General features: G+C 42.8%; 1 protein-coding gene across 4 annotated transcripts in view; it reads left to right on the forward strand.

The window, feature by feature from the left end:
* Window positions 1-23,181, forward strand: part of WDR38 (WD repeat domain 38) — a 59,065-nt gene that overhangs the window by 14,091 nt on the left and 21,793 nt on the right. The window contains exons 5-10 of one of the 4 annotated variants that reach the window (XM_030207379.1): window positions 5,743-5,823; window positions 7,947-8,069; window positions 8,383-8,532; window positions 16,587-16,634; window positions 18,196-18,324; window positions 19,057-20,571. In XM_030207379.1, the coding sequence (XP_030063239.1) occupies window positions 5,743-5,823; window positions 7,947-8,069; window positions 8,383-8,532; window positions 16,587-16,634; window positions 18,196-18,285 (492 nt within the window). In that variant the 3' untranslated portion in view covers window positions 18,286-18,324; window positions 19,057-20,571. Of the gene's footprint in view, window positions 1-5,742; window positions 5,824-7,946; window positions 8,070-8,382; window positions 8,533-11,489; window positions 11,538-16,586; window positions 16,635-18,195; window positions 18,957-19,056; window positions 20,572-23,181 lie in introns of those variants that run through there. The other 3 variants (XM_030207380.1, XM_030207378.1, XM_030207381.1) reach the window with 3 other exon arrangements.

Here is a 23,181-nt window from a genome sequence, read left to right on the forward strand (position 1 = left end):
GAGGACAGTGTGGCAAGAAGTAAATTGTGATTGACAGTGTCAAAAGCGGCGGATAGGTCGAGGAGGATGAGGATGGAGTAGTGACCTTTGGATTTGGCAAGGAACAGATCATTGCAGACTTTAGATAGTTCCGTTTCTGTCGAGTGTAGGGGGCGAAAGCCAGATTGAAGCGGATCGAGGATGGCATGAGAGGAGAGAAAATCAAGACAACGGCTGTGAATGGCGCATTCAAGTATCTTGGAAAGGAAGGGTAGGAGGGAAATGGGGTGGAGGGACAGGTAGGGTCAAGTGATGGTTTTTTGAGGAGTGGTGTGACTACAGCATGCTTGAAGGTGTCAGGGACAGTTGCAGTGGAGAGAGAGAGGTTGAGGATATGACAGATGGAGGGGGTGACAGTAGGAGAGATGGTGTTAAGTAAGTTGGTGGGGATGGGGTCAGAGGAGCAGGTGGTGCATTTCGAGGAGGAAAGAAGATGGGCGGTGTCCTCTTCGGTGATCTCAGAAATCGAGGAGAAGGAGGCCTGGGTTGGTTGGTTGAGGGATTGGGTTATAGGGTGAAGAGGAGGAGATGGTTTGGTGGTGAATTCGAGGTTGATCTTCTGCACCTTGTTGCGGGAGTAGTCAGCCAGTGATTGAGGAGAGAGTGAGGGGGGTGGGAACGGAGGGCACTTTGAGGAGGGAGTTAAGGATGGCGAAGAGACGACGAGGGTTAGAGCGGAGGGAATTCGTCAGTTGGGTGTAATAGTCCTGTTTGGCGAGGAATAGGGAGGACCTAAAAGAGATAGTAAGCCAGTGTAACCTGAAGGAACAGAGGAGTGTCATGATCGTATCTTTCGGCTTGCAGAAGTAAATGGGCAACATAGTTCTGGCGGGTGTGAAAACAACATTGCTGAATCTAGGTGATACCAGTGTACACAGAATTGCAGTAGTCTAGGCAGGATATAATAAAGGCATGGATTAAGGTATGCATGGAGAGGAAGACTAAGAGTTTATGAATCACAGACAACACAACAAGATGAGAGTCAAAGATCACACTCCCAAATAGCAGAAGAAAAGAACCGGTGTGTCAGAGTGCTTGAGGAACAACAGAGGGATAGAGGGAGTGGGGTGTGTGCTAGTAATCCATCAAGAAGTGGTCTTAGTAGCATTAAGGACAAGCCTATGGGTGAGGAGCTAATCAGAATTCATATATATATATATTCATATATATATATATTGTAACCAGGTCACCCTTCCAGATGGGGCAAGGTCATCCCTGCTTAGCTTCCACCACCTTCCATGAGCTTTGCTAGCCAGACACCTCAATTTTCCTCTCGCTCGCCTTCTTGTAGATTTTAGGAAACTCTTGCACACTCACAGCCATTAGAAAACAATCAAAGTTCTTTATTGTGCCAGCTCTGTTAACACCAGATTAATCTGGCTTAAACACCTCCTTCAATCAGTAGACTTTATCTCCTAATGGGTCGTCCTCCCATCTTTACATATTGCAGACTCATTTTCCCCTTGACAATTGCAGTTTTCTGCTTCAAATCCCACCAAACCTCCAGCAGCACTATGTTATCAGCAGACAGTTTTGGTGATGCCACATCATCTCTTACACAATACAGTCTGAGATTTCCAGTGCACAATCCTGCTCAGAAACAATCTAACTTTTACCAGCACTACCTTTTGTGAGCAGACAATACTGTAGCAAGTTGTGCTCTCCAGTCTCTTCTCCACTGCTTTACTTCCAGCTTTCCCCAACTCCACAGCCGAGGCAATGCTGAGGCCACAAAAGCTTTCACCTTGTCTGCTCGGGTTAGAGCAAAACCAGCCACTTCCATACACTCCTCCTCCCCTTCTTTTTCCACCTCCTCTTTATCACAAACCATATCCTCCTCCTCCCTAAGCTCCCCCAGCTGTTCCTCATTTCCAGGATCAGACCTCATCTCCCAATCCGTTATTCCCTCCTCCCTCTCCTGGGAGTCCAGCTGACCCTGCACTGATTTCTGGGGAGAGTAGTTTTCCTCCTTAACTAAAGCTTTCTCCAGCAGTTTGGCCCCTAGAGGGCGCACTGCTCTCCTAGCTGGGCTGAATGACCAGGGATGTTAACGGTTAAAAGAAACACTATCCCCCTTTTCCCACACCAGCACTCCAGAGTGCTCACAATATATAGTGATACCTGGAATATTTCACTAGCAATACAGTTTTGACTAGCTTGTAGGAGTTCTGCTCCCTTTATCAGGTTGACACATAATGAGCAGATCAAAGCAAAAGATGGTATGACCTGCATCACTTGTATGTTTAGGCCACATCCTCTTTTACTCTGAGCTGCTCAATTTTGTTTCAACCTAACAGAGTAGAGCTCCTGAAGAAAACTAGTAAAGAAACGTGATAACTTTTTTATTGATCTAATTTAATTCATTTTTACCTCTTGATCTGTATTTTTGTATCATCCAAAGATAAAAGATTTGAGAATTAGTGGCCAAGCCAATACCTCAGTGGCACAGTTGCCATGAGGAAGATCTGAGTAAAATGTCCAAGCACAGTTTGTGCTTCTCAGACCCACTATATCTAGAGGCCCTGTGAAAGCAGTGTTTGCAGCCCTCAACAGGAGACAGCTTCACTCATCAGAGAATATCAACAGCTGGTGTGTAAGATTCAGGGTGAAAACTCATTAGATCCTGGAAACAGCCCGAGCCACAATCTGTGGCTAGTGGGCATGGACCATCACTGCAAAGGTTAAAAATAAGGTAAACCCCAGACACTCTACTATCTCCTCCCTCAGGGTCATCTCATGAACACAGTGAGACATCCCTACATAAAGATGCTTGTTACATTACGGCAGTAGTGTAGCCAAGGGTGGGCCCAGGCTCACCCACTTTGGGCTCAGGCCCACCCAGTAGCAGCATACCTATGATGTGGCTGGCAGGGATCTCCAAGCCCCACCAGCCGAAAACTCCCAACTGTCCCTCCTGCATACCTTGTAAATAGCAGATCTTTGCCTGCAGCAAGCAGCGACTGATACATACTGCTTGCACCGGCCCCACAGCCTTCCCTCTGATGTATTCCCGCCTATATGGAAACAGGAAGTTGCATCAGAGTGAAGGCTGTGGGGCCAACATGAGCAGCAGGGCCGTGCCAACACGGTAAGCGAGGTAAGCATGGCAGGGGGGCGCTTCCCTCTGGGGGGCGCTGCCGCACCATGCTCACCTCGCTCGCCCTCCCCCCAACATCCCTTTTCTTTTTTTTTCCTTTTTAAATGTACCTCCGTAGCGGTTCCGGCAGCGCAGCGTCAGTGAAGGAGGCGGCGCTCCCGACATCGCTAGCCTTCCCTTCGCTGTGTTCCGCCTTCTTCTGACATCATTTCTGATGTCAGAAGGCGGAACACAGCGAAGGGAAAGCTAGCGACGTCGGGAGCGCCGCCTCCTTCACTGACGCTGCGCTGCCGGAACCGCCACGGAGGTACATTTAAAAAGAAAAAAAAAAAAAAGGGATGTTGGGGGAGAGAAGAGGGTGGGCAGTTGAACAATGGGAGCGGGAGGGCAGGGGAGAAACGACAGCATGGATGCGAAGGGGGGGGGAGAAGAGGGTGGGCCAGGCTGGGACATGGGAGAGAGAGGAGCATGGATGAGAGGGGGGGTCATGGAAGAGAGAGGGGGGAATTGCTGGAAAAGGATGAATGGAGAGGGCAGGGGACAGAGGAGCATGGATGGGCATGGATTGGGAGGGCAGGGCTCAGGGAGAGAGGAGAAATTGCTGGACACAGAGGGGAGGGAAGAAAGATGAAGGAGATGAAATGAGGGAAAAGGAAGAGAGGAGAAAAACTGCACATGGATGAAGAAAATAGGCAGAAGCTGAGGACCAGAAATGAAGAAGAAAGGAGGAAAGGAAAGAAATAAATGGAAAGGAAGCCCTGGAAATGGAGTTAAGAGGACAGATAGCAGCAGAATCAGATACTGGGCCAGCATGATCAGAAAAAGAAAGTCACCAGACAACAAAGGTAGAAAAAAATCATTTTATTTTCATTTTAGTGTTTGGAATATGTCCACTTTGAGAATTTACATCTGCTATCTTATTTTGCAATGTATAGCAATTTGTTTCTAAGAATATTGCTGACAATTCCTGTCAGTGTGGCAAGTGGTGAGCGATCATTTTCACGGGGGGGGGGGGGCGCCACGCCACGCTGCCACCACCGCCAACTGATAGTCTGCAGGGGGGGCGCCAACTGATAGTCTGCAGGGGGGCGCCAGAGACCCTAGGCACGGCCCTGATGAGCAGTGTGTATTAGTTGCTGCTTGCTGCTGGTGAAAATATGCTATTTAAAAGGTATGGGGGGAGGGGGATGTTTGAGAGACCATATGGCATGCAGGCGAGAGAGGAAGAGACCAAATCACTTGTGGGACAAGGCAGAGTTCTTCTGCCCACCCATCTTGGGCTCAAGCCCACCCAAAAGTTGGTGTCTGGCTACGCCCCTGCATTGCAGAGTATGAGATGTACAAACATTACATATTCTACAACTGAACACTTCCAATAGTGCTACCAAGACACACTCACAGCTGTTCATATACAGGAATCAAACATATAAACGGTGAATGACCGTACTCACTCGCAAATACGCAGTAGAGACTTCCCTCTCTGCCCCGCCCCGACGTCAATACATGATGACAGGGGCGGGACAGAGAGAGAAGTCTCTACTGGCATGCTGCAGACGTCGGAACCGCTCCCCCTCCCCCGGAATCACCGCCGCCCCTCCATCTGGCCCGAGCACTGTGAACTTACATCACCACGCAGCAGCAGGCACATCAGCAAAGCTGCCGTCGGGCTTTCTTCTCTGCCTTTGTCCCGCCCTCGCCGACTTTACGTCACACGAGGGCAGGACACAGGCAGAGAAGGAAGCCCGCCCTGACGGCAGCTTTGCTGATGTGCCTGCTGCTGCGTGGTGATGTAAGTTCACAGTGCTGCTCGGGCCGGGTGGAGGGGCGGCAGCGGCGGCGACTCCGGGGGAGGCGGGGCGCCGCCGACCTTGGGGGGGGGCTCGGAAACCCCCCCATTCCAAAAGTAGCCCGTTTTCACAAGCTCAACGGCTAGTATGCTTAATAACTGGCAAAGATCTGAAAAACTAATTGCGGTGTCGTGCTTTGTACTTGCAGAGAACATTTCTCCTTAGCCATCCTTTTGATCTGAACAGGTTGATATGCAATCTAAAGGACCCTTTTACAAAGCAGCAGTAGAGCTACCGCTGCTTTGTCGCACACCAATCTGGCACTACCGCCAGCCTAATGCAGGAGCCGGCGGTCGTGCTGCCCCCAAAGTACACCATTTCCAGTATGACTGTAATTTTTTTTCTTTTTATCTCCAAGGGTTACCCGGCGGTAGCAGTGCTGCCTGATTACTGCCAGGTTAGCGCAGGACAGGAGCCCTTACCATCACCTAAATAGGTGGTAGTAAGGGTCCCCCCCCCCCTGGAAGTGGCCGTGAGGCAAGTGTTTACTTACCACAAAGCCATTTCCTTTTTTTGGCTTTTTACCCACTGCGGTAAAAGGGTCCTTGGCACATGGTAAATCCACACGCGGATGCTACCACAGGGCCCCTTTTATGGCAGCTTGTTAAAATTAGCCCTAAGTAAATTGCTGTTAAAGAACTACACACCTGAAAGAAAGATATTTATGGTACATCAACATCCCATCTTTTCTCCTTAAGTATTGGCTATTAAAATAAATGCCTTCAGACTTGTTCTACAGCAGCTGTTTCCTTTTTATAGGTGGGTTGCATATTGAAGGTCTTCTCCGGGCATCATGATGTCATCCAGAGCAGCGCGTTCTCACCTAACACACCGTACATGGTAAAAAGGCATAACTGTACAGCCCATACTTATCAACACTATGGACTTGCCTGTCTGCTAGGGGTGTGCATTCAGTTCATTAGTGCAGCTTAAAAAATTTAGGGGCCCTTTTACTAAGTGGTGGTAATCTCACTGCGGGTATACCACATGCCAATCTGGAGCTACTGCCGGCCCAATGTGGGCACCAGCGGTGGCTCCACCCCCAGCATGCATCATTTCTGGCACTAGCGGAAATATTCAAAAAATATTTCCGCAGTGGGTTACCCAGTGGTAATTGGGCAGCGCCACGCGCTACCCAGTTACTGCCAGGTTAGAGTGGGAGCCCTTACCGCCACCTCAATGGGGTGGTAAGTGCTCCCCCACCCACATGGCCACATGGTAAGAGCAATCTTATCGCATGGCCATGTCTTTTTTCAGCCTTTTTACCCACTGCGGTAAAAAGGACCTCAGCGCACAGCAAAATGGCCCCTGCCGCTTGCGCAGGGCCCTTTTTACTGCAGCTTAGTAAAAGTTCCCCTTAGTGCACGCTAAATTGATTTAACATGCACTAGTCGACTTAGTGCACCTTAGCTCACCAGGTAGTGCGCTTTAAACAGCATAGGTTCAATTTATTCGTAAAGTCCAAAAGTCAAAATTCAGTCTTCAAATGCAGGATGCACTTGATACCAAAACCCAGAACAGGCCGTGTTTAGGCAAAATCTGTCTTCTTCAGGGATCCTCATTAGAATAATAACAAAAGACAAAAACAAAGATTGAGCATAAATTGTACATAAAGACATAAAAAGTTATTTCAAAACTAAAAAAAAAATATTTATATATATATATATATATATATATATAGCAGGAATGGGAAGATTTGTAGCAAGAATGATCAAAAATAATGAACCAGAAAGGAATATGCTAAAATTAGAGGCAAATGAAGTGATACCATGCAAAAAGTGGAAAAACAAATATAAAATAATATAAAAAGAACTATAAATCAAGGGCCCTGTTTACAAAGGTGCACTATCATTTTTATTGCGTACTAAAAATTAGCGTGCACTAACCATGTAGATGCCCATAATATTCCTATGGGCATCTACACAGCGCACGCTAATGGGCCCTGCTGCAGATAACTCGAGCTAAGCTTTAGTAAAAGAGCTCTGATATCAGTACTTAACAAGCAATAATGAGCACTAATTGGCACTGATTAGAATTTAGGCGCACAACTCGCTAAGCTTATTCTGTAAAGTTGTGCTCCAAACTTCTAACATGCTGAGGCAAAAAGGGGCAGGGTTATAGGTAGGGAAATGGGTGTTTCGTGGGCATTCCGAAATTTAGGCACCTAGTTATAGAATATGGCCCAGTGCGCATAAATCTATGCACTGAGATTTACGCCATGTTTTCATTGGTGTACATGGATGCACGCAGATTTAGGCACTGAAATATCAACTAAGTGTATTCTATAATCGGTGCCTAAATATAGATGCCGATTATAGAATACGCTTAGTCACAAATGATTTCAGCGCTGATTTTTTAGGTGCCATATATAGAATCTCCTCCATAGCAGAAAGCCTAATTATGCAATAATGTATAGCGCTGTGACTCCAACGATGGACGCACGCCTCATAAATATGTATTTCATGAATGATGTAATGAGAACACATGAAGTATACAGAAACAAGTGCGTACAGGGTACAAAGTATGACAGTGCAGAAGCAAACTGGAATAAACAATATGAAAAACAAATATGAGACACCAAATATGTGTTAAAAAGTCTTAAAAACGATCACTTAAGAAGAAAGACACCCTGAATAGTGCATACATAAAAAAGAGAGTCTGACAGTCTATGTGTCACACATCAGAGTTCTAGTAACATAGGCTTAAAGATAGATAATCCATGGTTTGTATAAGATAGTGAATGACCATGAAGTGAACAAACCATTAGCATATGCACTCGATAAAAATATGCATCCATGTTAACAAAAAGTGTCTGTATTGTTTTCTTTTTTGTGTCTGCACCTTTCCTTGTAACATGGAAAAGACAAGAGGAGAATGATCCCAATTTCTCGTACTGGAGTGCTTTTGCTAATAAATATATGAAGTCTTATGAATGTTTTCATAGCACAGCTATTTCTTCATAGGCCACTGGCTCTTGGGATTACACAGTGAAGGTCTGGAATTTGAAGAGTGAAGATAAAGGCAAAACACTAGCAGGCCACAAAGGCAACATCAGCTGTGTCAGTTTCTCTGTGCCCGGGATGCTGGTGAGCACAGCTCTGCACCATCTTTTCCTACACCCCTCCCTGGGTCATCCTGCTTCATGCTCCTTCGGTGGTCTATGAGTTCCATCCATAGGTTCTGAATTGGCAGCCCATAAGTTGGAAACCATACAGATATGGCCATTTTGATTTTGTGTATTTAATGTTTAAACAATATTAATTTACCAATTTGTAATTACCATCACCTTGCCATAGATTTCCGCTTGAAATTAAGGTCTTTCCAATATTCAGACATATGCTTATTTCTAGCTGCTATTCTATATTTAGATTCACATATGTGTGTACCTTCCATTTCTAGGCCTCAGGCTCCTGGGACCGAACTGTACGTATTTGGAACCCTCTGAGTGGAGCTCTGATTTTCGTGCTGGATGGCCACTTAGGTTGGGTGAAGAGTCTGTCATTCTCCAAAGATGGAATGCTACTAGCCACCGCAGGATATGATGAGATGGTAGTAGAGATTATGCTTAATACACTTCTACATTGATCAAAGCTGAAGGGAAGAGCCAGGATGGAAGGCAGCAACTTCATCAGCTATCCTGGCAAATACACTGGGTTGGGTGCCTCACATAATAGCTGTGTAATAGCACAAAACTTTTAAAGATAAATAGGCATGGAAAGGGGAAAAAAGGGGTACAAGTATTCTACAAATACTTTAACCTTTTTGGTGTCTGCATTTTCAAAATTGTTTAGCTTCTGTAGGATAGAAAAGAATTCAGACCATTTAGCATCTCTGCCATCTTGAGCTGATATCAGTTGAGGTGCTGGTATATCAAATGGAATAGATAAAATTCCTTTAATCTCCTTGCCCTACTTCTTTGCATAGTATAATATGTTACCATCAGGGCCAAACTGAGATGACTGCTGTGTGCATCACAATTACTCCACCCATGGAAGGACAAATTATGTCTTATCTGCCAATTGTCTTTCCTTTAGTCCCTCCAGACTGGTCCAAATGTTTGAGTTATGCACTCCTACCATCAGATGGAGACTGAGAACCACTGACATCAATATAAACCTATAATAACCCTGTGCACCCTTAGCCAGTCAGTATTTCCCAAAGAGGTTTGATTGAGGAGAGAGCATGACGTCAAAAAGTTGAAGCCACTTAGGTTAGTCTGTGTTTCCCCTTCCCTGCATAGTCGTCTTTCTGCGAACACTCAAAACGAAGCAAACAAACCTATGAGCTGCTGCATCCACGTTGTCGTTCTTTATTGTTGGTAGCATTTTTATTTAATCCCACTTACATTTTTAAACATGCCAGCTTGTGCAGCATACGGATGTACACAGAGGAAATATAATAACAGAATAACATATCATAGGTAGAGTAGTAATTTCTTATAAATCGTAATCAGTGTGTCATTTGGTGGGGCTGGTTATAGAGACACCCTGCCTAGCATATATTATATTCGTGCAGAGATTTTTTTTTTCTTCTGGTAAAGGGCCACTAAAACAGATATCATGTTATGAGAATCAGGTGCTCACCCTTCAAAGTTTGTATTTATTTATTTATTTAAGGGCCCTTTTACAAAGGCGCGTAGGCATCTATGCACATCCAATGCATGTCAAATTGGCACTACCACCCATCTACTACACGCCCCGGGTGGTAATTCCATTTTGCCGCGCACCCAAAACACGTGGTAGAAAATATTTCTACCGTGGGGTGCTTACCCAGCGATAATTGGCAATTGGTGCATGCTGGACACTTACCGCCTGGTTAGTGCATGAGAATAGACAAGCGCTGGTTTTCATTCTGCCACACATCCATTTTCTGGCACATTAAAAAATCCCTCTTTTTCCAAGCGCGCTCAGGAAATGGACCAGCAAGCGTCCAAAACACACTGCAACAGTGCAGGCCACTTTTGGGCATGCCTTAGTAAAAGGGTCCCTTTTTTATGACATTTATATCCCATATTAAACATGAATTAGGTTGAAAGCTGGGAGCATTTAAAATATTTTATTTTCCTGTGCCTAGATCAAAAGAGAAAGATGGTTTGTGGGAACTTGCTCCTTTTGTTTGGTGGAATGCATTGGTATATTATAAAAATGCACTTAATATTGTTTATTACTATTTAAAAGAGTGAGATTCAATAATGAGGGCAGAGCTACTTTTATGCAGAAATCCAGAGTCAGTCTAAATGTGCCAACATTTTCCAGTTCTGTGATATATATTTATTTCATCTTCAAGTCATTTTTCAGCACCATTTTCTCAATTACCCATATGCAAACACAATTATAATGTTAATTAATTAGGACCCTGTTTACTAAGCCACACTAGTGTTTTTAGTGCACGCTAAATGCTAGAGTCTCCTATATGTTCCTATGGGCGACTTAGTGTTTAGCGCTTGCTAATCGTTAACGTGCACTAAAGTTTTGGATGTTACTGAACTCTATTATTCTGTCTCACTGTATTTCCAGTTTTGGCACAGGATAAGCCATTACAAGGACAAATTATAAGAAAACCAATGGACTGCATTAGGAGCTTATAGCTCATTTAGTTATGTTCAAACAAATGAGAGATCTGCATGAAAGAAAATATTTATTTTTATTATTTTGACTTATGAAGACCACTTTTCCCTGAAACATGCTCAAAACAGAATAATCCATTCAACAAAAGAGATGAGGTGAAGATGTGATTCCGTGTGCCCCAGTGAAAGGAGAGTTTAATTTTACTTCCAATCTTTATAACACCAGGCTTCCCAAGGCAGATTACAACAACAGTTAAGATGAACCCATCAGTAAACAGGATATCCTCACTGAAATTTGACTATGTATTACTGTATTGTATAGAAAAGTGTAGAAAAATGGGCACAGAATACAGCCTTTATTAGTGCTGTTTCTACCAGCTACAATAATTTTTGAAGCTGTTTTAGAGATATCAATTTGGATTTCATTATATTTATATCTACATATGGGAAGCTTTCAAATAAATTAAAAAGCTGTCAAGTTAAAAAAAATAATCTTTTGTCTTCCACCTTTTAAATCACTGTCTATGCAACTGGAACAGCTTTTGACTTTTTACAGATGGAACATACATAGGCAGTCCCTTATTTCTAATAATCTTTTGCTATTGCTTTCAATAGCGTTTGCTAGTGTTTTGGGTGAACAAGTGCGGTGGCAATCTCCACCTACTGCTAGCAAGATCTGCCTACTGGCTTCAATCCACATAATGGGCTAGATAGCCTCGTGCCATCTCCTGTTCTCAATCTAACCTCCTTGGTATTTCCATACCAAAGTAGAAAGTAGAAACCAGGAACAGTAATGACTCCCCCTAAGAATATGAGGAACTAAAGAAAAACATATCAGTTGTCATTTTGGTAGATTGGTTTATCTCTCTCTCTCTCTCTCTTTCTTTTTTTAATACAAGAAACTGAGCATCTCTGGCCCATTGTCATTCATCTTTTACAGACACCAATAATCATACCACTGGAACACTAAGCAAGGGTGAGTTCTGGACTGGTCTGGAGGGACTAAAGGAAAGAATATAGAGGTAAGACCTAATTTATCTTTCCTTAGCATCCCTCTAGATCAGTTTAGACATTTGAGAAGTACCAAAGCTTTACCCTGTACAAGTGGGCCCTTCCTAAACCCAAAACGTATGATATTCAAAAAGGTTTAACGGAGCAGGAGAGGCTACTGCTCAGTTAAACCCCACTGAACGACCCAGTGCACAATATTCACTGAAATCTTCTGCCCAGTGTGCGGCAGTGACCAAGAAAGCAAACAGGATGCTAGAAATTATAAGGAAAAGGATGCAAAATAAGACCATGAATATTATAATGCCTCTGTATCACTCCATGGTGCAATCTCACCTTGAGTATTGTGCTCAATTCTGGTTGCCATATCTTAAAAAAGATATAGCAAAATTAGAAAAGGTTCAAAGATGAGCAACCAAGATGATAAAGAGGATGGAACTCCTCCTACATGAGGAAAGGCTAAAGAGGTTAGGGCTCTTCAGCTTGGAAAAGAGACAACTAAGGGGGGATATGATTGAGGTCTACAGTGTGGTGGTGTAGAGGGGTGTAGAACAGGTAAAAGTGAATTGATTTTTCACTCTTTCAAAAAGTACAAAGACCAGGGGATACTCAATGAAATTACATGGAAATACTTTTAAAACAAATAGAAGGAAATATTTTTTCACTCAAAGAATAGCTAAACTGTGGAACTCATTGCCGAAGGATGTGGTAACGGCAGTTAGCGTATCTGGGTTTAAAAAATGTTTGGACAAGTTCCTGGAGGAAAAGTCCATAGTCTGTGCTTGAGATGGGCATGGGAGAAGCCACTGCTTTCCCCTGGATTAGTAGCATGGAATGTTGCTACTAATTGGGTTTCTTACAGGTACTTGTCACCTGGATTGGCCACTGCTGGAAGCAGGATACTGGGCTAGATGGATCATTGGTCTGACCCAGTATGGCTATTCTTATGTTCTTCTGGCACTTAACCAGTTAGTGCCACTGAATTTTGATGCTAAGCAGCCATCTTCTAATTGGTTAAGTTAGGATAAGACCAGGGGCAGAGCACCTACTTAGCTAGTTAGGGACAATTTTCAGTCCACTAACTGGCTAAGTAACCACATAAAGTTAGGACAGCAAAAATGCTGTCCTAACTTTATATGCTAAAGTGGATTGATGAGGGTCTGATGTTTTGTTTTGTATCTTTGGATTTGTCCTCTGCATTTGACACAGTAGATATTGATCTTTTGTAGTCTAAGGTGGAGTTGTGTGGAATTGGTTTGCCTCTTTTTTGAAGGGATGTCAGATGCAGGTTATTAGTTGGAGGGAGGTGTCTAACGTGTTACCAGTGTCTAAGCCTTTTCTGCCCTACTATTTAACATCTATATGGCCTCTTTAGAAGCAGTTTTTAGGGAATTGCAGGTTGATTACAGGATTTATGCTGATGATGTCCAATTTTTCTTTCCAGTGCACAGGAGTTTGGGTGGTTTGATTGCACAATTGAATAACTGTATGGCAGCTGTTAAAAGATGGATGTGTTCAAATAGACTATTTTTGAATTTTAGTAAAACTGAAGTGATGTTTATTGGGAACGATGAGGAGTTGCTACACTGCAGATCAGTGAGGTTGGGCGAGTCTGAATTGCCAGTGAAGGACAGAATGTGTGTGTTGGGTGTGATTTTGGATCCTTTATTGTCTATGCAGGATCAAGAATTGCACGTGGTTTGATCTGCTTTTTTCCAGCTTCATTTACTATCTAGATTGAAACCAATGTTATTGAAATTTGATTTTCGGTCAGTAGTACAGAGATTGGTGATTTCTCGCATTGATTTCTGCAATGCATTATATTTGGCATTGTCTAAAATCTAAGATGCAGGCATTGCAGATGATACAGAATGCTTTGGCTTGACTGTTAGTCGGTATGCCTTGGTTTCCTTCACTCATGGTACTGGTTGCCAGTACACTCTCGAGTGCAGTACAAGGTAGCATCTTTGATCCACCAGGTACTATACTCAGACTGTATTCCATGGTACCTTAAGGATGTGATTCAGGTGTATCAGCCGTCGAGATGATTGCAGTCAGAAAATTTAAAGTTAATAACCAATGTTAAATTGCATTCAATATGATATGCTGGTACCTGGAATACCACCTTTCAATAGCAGTTCCACAAATGTGGAACAATTTGCCTGGTTATCTGAAATTGTGTAGCAGCAGGGATCAATTTTGTAAATTTCTGAAGACATATTTGTTTGAACATGCATGGAGTTGACACTCTTGTCTGTTTTATGAGGGATGAGTTTTGATCTGTTTTTGATTGTTTTGTTTGATTTTATTATGAATATTTGAAGCCTTGCCCTCTCAAGAGCCAGGCCATAAGACAAAATGGAGATGGATCTAGCATGTGAACTAGACCCTACAACAGAAGACTTTCGACTATCAGGAACTTCATTGGAGCCACTACCATGAAACCCATCAGGGATCTGTACCGTGATCTCTGGAGCCATTCTGGAGCTAACACCACCACCAGGCTTCAGTGACCTTCTATCTGCTTGCCATGGCAGGAACACATACAGCAATCTGTCCTGGAGACACAGATGAATGGCATCTATTCCTTCTGACCTAAAGTCTCTCTGCTGACTGAAAAATCTGGGTACTTTCACATTGTTCACTGACTCTATCAAGTCCATTTCTGGCTGACCCCAACGTTTCACTATCAGCATGAAGGCTTCTCAGGATAAACTCCACTCTCCTGAATCAAAGAGATTTCTGCTCAAATAATCTGCCTGAACATTCTCTATGCCTGCCACATGAGCTGCGACAAGATCTGACAGCTGACTCTCTGCCCAGACTATCAAGCTCGCTGCTTCTGCCACCATCTGGTGGCTCTTCATCCTCTCTCGCCGATTCATGTAGGCAACCGCTGTCATGTTGTCCAACAATACTCTCATTGCATTGCCTTGGAGCCATGAAGCCTGGTCTCCAATTTGTTGATGGACCACTTGCCTTCTCATAACAGACTCCCTGTGCCACCTGACCCATCTAATAAGCCCCCCAGACCTTGAGACTGGCATTCATGCTTATAATCATCCACAGGTTCCAAGCTACTGCATTTACCCACAAATGGCTAATGTAAGCAGACAGGCTCCAAGATGTCGGTTCCTGCCAAACACGGCGTCACCGCCATCTCAGCTGCCCCTGCACTCACTGCTTTCACCAATTGCAGATTCAGCCAGCACTGCTCCTTCTTGCTGGGCTCCACAAAAGCCACAAGTGACCACCCACTCTATCCATCTCTCATCACCCACATGCCCAGCAGCATTGGGTGTTTTCAGTACTCATGCTGCAACTGCTGCAACTAGAGCAGAGCTTCTCTTCCCAGCATGCCCTCCAGAACAAATCTCATGAAATAGAGCCACAAGGCAACAGGCAGCCTAAGATGCACTCTTCTTGAGAAGCAGCAAAACTCAGTGCCAAGAAAAAATACTCTTTCTGTGCTATTTATTTTTTTCTTTTTTGTAAGTCTGCCCCTCTCAGGCATTCAAGGTCTTCCCAAACAGCACAACGCAGGGAAAGCCGAGACACACACCATCCCTCTCTCCGGAGGTAAGCAGAAGATGAACACGGAAGAAAGGGGGAAGGGACCCAACCTTCCGATGGTAATACCCCAGTTAAGAGCTGAAGCATGAAACCTTCTGCTCAGTGTGCTGCGGCAGCTAAGAAAGCAAATAGAATGTTAGGTATTATTAGGAAAGGAATGGAAAACAAAAATGAGGATGTTATAATGCCTTTGTATCACTCCATGATGCGACTGCACCTCGAATATTGTGTGCAATTCTGGTCACCGCATCTCAAAAAAGATATAGTGGAATTAGAAAAGGTACAGAGAAGGGTGATGAAAATGATAAACGGGATGGAACAACTTCCCTATCAGGAAAGGCTAAAGTGGATATGGCTCTTCAGGTCGTAAAAAAGACAGCTGAGGGGAGATACGATAGAGGTCTATAAAACAATGAATGGATCGGAACGGGTAGACATGAATCGTTTGTTTACTCTTTCCAAAAGTACTAGGACTAGGGGGCATGCATTGAAGCTACAAAGTAGTAAATTTAAAATTAATTGGAGAAAATATTTCTTCACTCAACGTTTAATTAAACTCTGGAATTCATTGCCAGAGTAGCTTAGTGGAATTTTTAAAAGACTTGGATAGCTTCCTAAAAGAAAAGTCCATAAGCCATTATTAAAATGGACTTGGGGAAAATCCACTGCTTATTTCTAGGATAAGCATCATAAAATGTATTGTACTGTTTAGGATCTTGCCAGGTACTTATAACCTGGATTGGCCATTGTTGGAAACAGGATGCTGGGTTTGATGGACCTTTGGTGTGTCGCAGAATGGCAATACTTAAGTACTTCTGATTTATAATTTCTTCCCCACCTCCACCAAGTTCCTTTTTTTGCTGCTCTGGGAAGAAAGCACGGGACCAAGGAAACACAGGCCCTACTTTCACCAAGCTGGCTTACTTGAACAACCTGTCCAGCCTACACAGGTTTACTCATGTGTGTCATCTGCTGGAGACTAAGAAAATACTTACTGGCTATGTGGTGCACAGGGTTATTATAGGTTTACATTGATGTCAGGGGTTCTGTTTCCATCTGCTGGTAGGAGTGCATAACCCAAGCATCTGGACCAGTCTGGAGAGATGTTAAAAACTATCATTTCCTGTTGGAACCACACACATGTATGTACAGTACATCATCATTCCAGGCAGTTGGCTAAGGATCAGCCTAGTTTAACATGTATAGGTTTTTTAATGTTCATCTTAGACACATGTTCTTTCTACATAGAATTTTGCTTAAAAAAAAAGTTCTCTCTACCCCTCCTAAAGTAACTATACCTGATCCTCTCTGGTGGTCCCCCATTCAGGCAGCTGTCAGGACTGTTCCTGCTTCAATCTCAGGATTTAACAGGTTCAGACTCTTAGATCAGATTAGCTAGCACTTAAAAAATGATCTGGAACAGGCCACAAATGCTAATGCACACACTCTATTACAGATAAAAGTATGGAACTGTGAAAATGGAAAATGCATAAAAGTACTGGAAGTAAGTATTATATTTACTCCTTTGAGGATTTTTAAAGGTATTATTAAGCACAGTCTACTACTGTGGAGGAGTAGACTAATGGTTAGGGCAGTGGGCTTTGATACTGGAGAACTGGGTTTGATTCCTACTACAGCTACTTGTGACTGGGCAAGTCATATAACTCCCCATTGCCCCAGGTACAAAATAAGTACCTGTATATAATATGCAAACTGCTTTGATTGTGACACTTCCTTAAACTGGTAATTTTTCTTTGTTTTGTTTGAAAGGTGTAGCAAAATAAATGATGGCATATAAAAACCAAAATGACCCATCCAATCTGCCCAACTGAGATCCAGCCACTTTGAACAGATGCACTTATGAACTCACATTTACAGCTAAATACCAGTTCCTCCCCCTCAACCCATATCATCTACCCAACCTCTTTTCCTACCACCACGCTACATATCCATCAGGCATACCCAAACTCTGTTTTAGGCATGTCTACATTGCCCAGAATGTTTTGCAAGTCTTGGCTTATGTTGTTATGCTACAGTGATGGCCTTCACCACCTCCATTAGTAGATACAGTGATGAGAAAAGTTTTAAGCCCCCCTCCTGATTTTGCCAAATACTGCATATATGTCGCACTGAATGATTTCTGAGCCTTACACAAAATGTAATATTAGACAAAGGGAACATGAGTAAACACATAACACAGTTTTTAAATTATTACTTAATTTATTTAAGGAACAAGGGGCAATCAGGAGGGAAGTTAAAACTTTTTCACATCACTGTAATTTCAGGCCTCTCTCTCTCTTCAACTTTGCCTCTTCTAAGGCAGTATATTTTTGTTACATTTGTACCCTGTGCTTTCCCACTCATGGCAGGCTCAATGCGGCTTACATGGGGCAATGGAGGGTTAAGTGACTTGCCTGTGCCTGAAGTGGGAATTGAACTCAGTTCCTCAGGACCAGAGTCCACCACCCTAACCACTAGGCCACTCCTCCACTCACACAGGTCTCCTTCTAGGGTATAGTATGATATATTTCAGTTTTATTCATTGTTCACAACATATTGAACATAAATCCCCTAATTCTGTATATAGTGCTCAAAATTGTGCATGCAAATTTGGGCACATAATTGCCTAACAAGCCAATTAGTGCCAATAATTGGACACTAACAATTATTGGCACTAATTGGCAATAATTAGAATTTATGCATGCATCTTTATTGTTGTTATTCTATAAAGATGTGCATGTAAACTTTTCTGCACGGATCTGCCAAGGGAGGGACATGGGTGGGTCAGGGGCACTTCTAAGATTTGCGCATAGTGTTATAGAATTCAGGGGATCCGTACCTAATATAGGATTTACAACAAGGTTCAGTTGGTGTAAATCCTCATACCCAAAATTGGCTGTGGATCCCGGCGCTAAGTACTATTCTATAAACAGTGCCCAACTTGGAACACCATTTATAGAATAGCGTTAAGTATGCATTTAATTTTTGCACCCAAATTTGGGCGCCATTTACAGAATTGAGTCCATAGTGTCGTATCTAAAATGTGTTACATATCTTTCTGACAGGGAGTACTGGAACCAGCTCTTACGTGTACTTTTGCCCCTGATGGAGCCCTGTTGGTATCAGGAGCCATTGATTACAAAAACAGAATCTGAGAACAAAGCCTCAAATGAAGATAATATGCCATACAGAAGGTAATCAGTGATCAATTAAATATTGTAGTAACTATGGAACACCAACATACAATTCACCTTCTAATACACTGAAATTCTGTTGATAAATGAAGAGCTTTCTCATGCACCAGCTGTACAAAAAGTAGCATAACAGCTTTTTTCACCGACAAGGAAGCCATTTCCAAAATAAGAACATTTTTTACCTGCTTTTTTCTAATCATTCATCAAGTGCTACCCTTGCACCAGTAGGTTGATACGTCATTAAAGTACATGAGACCAATGAACAAGAAAGAAAAAAAATTGGTCTAACTTTACATAAGGGATTATCGTGTTTTTATTATGTTGTATTGAACTGTGTGATTATGAGAAATGTATTAACTGGCTGGGAGGTACTGTTAGTATTGTAATGCCGATCACCTTCCTTAGTGAGAGTAAGGGATACACTAGGCCAGTACTAAAATATCTTAATTATTATATATTGTTTTGTTGTATTTGGATGAATGTGTTGTATTAATGACTTATTGTGTCCATTTTTATTATGTAATTTACTTGGGGTTCTGAGAAGTAGTAAAAGCACAATATAAACAAACAAGAATGAGGATGTAAAGAGCACTGGGTCCCCCGTCAGGGAATGTAACATGACAAAAAAAAAAAAACCAAAGCTAAACAGGAAACAAAAAGTGGAGTCCACAATATGAATAGGAATCACTTAAATGATGCAGGCACTAAAAAACACTTTGTTCCTATTCTTAGTGTGGTGCAGTCATAAATGGAAATACCCAGCACTCAGCCATTTGCAACAAGGGAGGTGAACCAGCTCTCACAGGCCACATTGACAGAAATGAGTTTTCTGACCAGGCATCCACCTCCCATCTCACTCAAATGTCCAGGACTTTCCCAGAAAGCAGTTACCCCTATACAGAGAGGAAAACTACTCAAGGCCAAACTTGCAGCATGGGGGAACTTCCAAGAACTCTGATCATAGTCGCTTTGGCTCTACCCACACGTGAACCAAGCAGATCATCAAGGTATTTGATGAAAGGAGCATTATCACATACCTAGACCACGTAAAACTCACCTGGCCTGAGTGCATTTGGGAACCATTTCTCTGCACACATAGAGATTGTGATACATGGAGAGGCTGCATACTGCTACCTGAAAAGAGGACCTTGCTGTATCATCTGGGGATTCCTGAACCCAAAGGGAAAGATCTCAAGTCTTACAGCCACTGCATACCACTGCCTATGGAGGACTGGAAAAACTGAAAACATGATTAAACTGAGTCACAACCCTGTTATCATAGAGGTTTGTTAAGGAGTTTATAGGGGCTGCCACTTCCCCTTTAAGGGTATGCCCTCAGTTTCAGAACCACTTTAAAACTTATAGTCCCGCCCAAGAGGAAGTGACATGGGAGGGATGGAGACATGAGGATATGGTCCAGGAAGTATAAAAGCCCAGGGCACAGCTAGGTTAAGGAGGTCCAGAGGGAAGCAGCTATGCCTTATGACAAATGCTTACACCATCTATACGGAATACAACTGCTACAGTCAGGTAGGCCAAGTTCAACTTGGAGCCTTGCAGACTTGTATTTTTAACCCGAGTAATTACTACAGACTGCACTGGTAACTATGGAATAGGCCAGAGACAAGTAAAATGTGCTGTTATGCTGAGAGACAGTAATGTACACCGTGGCCCTGTAGGAGCAGGCCACTGAAGAACATTATCAAAGGAACTGCCTTACTTTCTCCCAACCTGTGAACTGAACAGGATCCCCTACCTGACACTGTTAATAAATATTATTTTCATTCACCTTAACCTTGCTGTATGGCTCCATTTTATCCAGGCTCTGATCCTGTCCTCACTCACTTTACCACAAGGTCCCTGAGCACTATGTTTCTTAGCACCAGTTTTGCTGACTTAATGAAAACGTCTTTCTGGAAAAGGGGATAAAGTTCCTTTCTATTCTGGCCATCATAGGGCTGGAAAGTGGCAAATATATCTCCCCCTCCAGAGGAGGAAGGCTCTCATTCACTTGCTGTGTAACTGAATAGACTATACCTCCTCATGCCCCAAGGATACTTCATGAAATGGCCAAAAGGGTACCCTTCAGAATAATCCTGCCCTCTAGCTAGGGAAGAAGGGAGAGCAAACATACCTAAGAAAAGAGACCAGGAAGAGCTCTAGTATGAGGAGCAACAGCAACCCATTCCCATCAGGCATCTGCATCTCACAGAAGGCCTAATACATTTACTGTGTTAGGTTCAGCAGTAGAGCAGGGGCATAGCCAGCCCTCCACTTCTTTGAGGGGGGTCCAGATGTGAACTGGATGGCAATGCATTTTCTCCCCCCCCCCCCATTAAAAATATTACCTTTGCTGGAGGGGATGCCAAAGCCCTGATAGCCAAAGAAATTTACTGTCCAAGCCGCTCCCCTCCTTCTGATGCTGCTGCAGCAATGAGAAAGTCAGCGGCATGCCTCCAACCGCCACCACTGAAACTCCTTGTGCATGCTCAGTTTGCACCAGAACTGAGCATGTGTGAGGAGTCCCGGTGTCAGCAGCTGGAGGCACACCACTTTCTCTTTACTGCAGCAACATGAGGAGGCAGGGAGCAGCTCATCTCATTGGCTGTCAGAGCTGATGCATCCCTGCCAGCCATTTCACAGGTGCTGCAAGTTTGGAGAGGGCCTGAGCCCAAAGTGGGGGCCCAGGTCCCCAAATGGCTACACGAATGCAGTAAATATGAGGCTGCTGGAAGTAGGATCTAACCCTCCTGATCCAGCCCTGCTCAACCAGAGGGTCACTGTAGGCAGAAGCCTTGAAAGCACACTTACCAGTCCCTGCTGTACCAAAGGATCACCATAGGCAGAAGTCCTGGAAGCCCACTGACCAGTCCCTGCACTACCAGAGGCAGCTAAACATGAACCTCTTTTATCCCTTGATCCCAACTTAGTGGGTCATTGTAGTCTACGTAACAGGTTACAGGATATAGGGATCAGAGATACAGCATGGCATTGGTTCTGTTTTATCCTTCTTTCTCTTTCCTTCAGAGTAAAAAAAAAAAAAAGGCATCACTTTTGGCCCCACTTACAACATTAATACAGACTTTAGGATTAACTCCATACTTCTATGTAGATGCTATACAAATTTTGGTTACCATAGATCCTGGTGACCCATAAGATCTGGCAACACTTGATACTGAACTTGATAAAGGACAATCAAATCCAACATTAGCAAAACAAAAGCTTTGTTGGTCACCAAAAGGTGACATAAACCCTCACTGGCCTCTTTAAAAACTTGTAGATAACTTTGTTCCTTTTTGTAGGACTACAAAAACCTTAGGTGTCATCATAGATTGAGACCTGAACTTTTGCCCACAAATATCCTCCATAGTGGGGAAATGTTTCTTTAAACTGTGCCAAATCTGTCTCAGTTGCAATTTACTTGAACCTAAAGCTCTAACAATTCTCATTACTGCTTACTCAGACTACCGCAATTCCCTATTTAAGGGGCTCAGCCCTAGAGATTACATGATTACAGTTGATTCAAAATATTACGAGTGCCAAAAAGATCACTGGTTCCCATTGAATCCAATCTAAAATACTGGCACTGGTGCATATCAAACATAACATAAGAACATAAGCATTGCCATATTGGGACAGATCTAAGGTCATTCAACCCCAGCATCCAGTTTCCAACTGTGGCCAATGCAGGTTACAAGTATCTGGCCAGATCCCAAAACAGTACATTTTATGCTGCTTATCCTAGAAATAAGTAGATTTTCCCCACGTTGATCTTAATAATGGCTTATAGACTTTTTTAGGAAGTTATCCAAACCTTTTTAAATCCCACTAAGCTAACTGCTTTACAACATTCCCTGGCAATGGATTCCAGAGTTTAATTACATTTGAGGGAAGAAATATTCTCTAATTTGTTTTAAATTTACTATTTTGTAGCTTCATTGCATGCCTCCTAGTCCTAATATTTTTGAAAAGCGTAAAGAAGTGATTCACATCTACCCATTATTTTATAAATATATCTTCCCTCAGCTTTTTCTTCAACCTGAACAGCCCTAGCCACTTTAGCGTTTCCTCTTAGGGAACTCATCCTATCTCCTTAAACTGTAAGCTCCCTTAGATTTTGCAGCCCAAATGCATGACACGATTTTAAGCATTAAATCTTAGCTGCCAAATCCTGGACCATTCTTCTGCATCCTGTTCCTTTGAATATTTTTAAACACCCATGCCCAATTTAAGCTCTTAACCTTTGCAGCTGCTCTTTTCAGCTTTTTCTAAACCAATTTTCCTTTATTTTAGTAGTCCTTTCAAAAAAAGGTAAATGGTGTTGTACTCATTGGTGTCCTCACTCTAGTTATCTTAAGTGTAATCAAAATTTGTAAGGCTTTTAAAACTTTTTCCATTTCACCAAAACATTCATTTTCACTTTCTTCTCTTTCAAAAATTGAAGCCATAAACATTTAATTCTAATGTCAATTTTAAAAGACACTTATTTATAAAGAAATCAGCATATCTATAGGAGAGGCGTTAAACTATACAAGCCCAACAGGGGTTCCCTATTTCACTTGCATTGAGAAGTTGCTTCAGACAAGGGACAAAGATCCAATTATTATAATGTTGCCAAATTTGCAAACTTCTTTAATTTCTAAGAACATTTAATCAACTACCTTTTTGATCTGGCCTGGTGGATTGTAGTACAGTCATACCAGTATTCATTTCTTTCACACATGCAATTTCTGTTCATAAGGATTCCACATTGTTTCTTGCTGAATTTTTATTCTTGGTCTCAAGGCCATCTAACATATAGCACCCCTTGATCCACCCAATCATTCCAATATAATTTATACTCTGGTAACACAGTAA

Source organism: Microcaecilia unicolor, chromosome 6, assembly GCF_901765095.1.
Source record: "Microcaecilia unicolor chromosome 6, aMicUni1.1, whole genome shotgun sequence".
NCBI classification, from domain to species: Eukaryota; Metazoa; Chordata; class Amphibia; order Gymnophiona; family Siphonopidae; genus Microcaecilia; species Microcaecilia unicolor.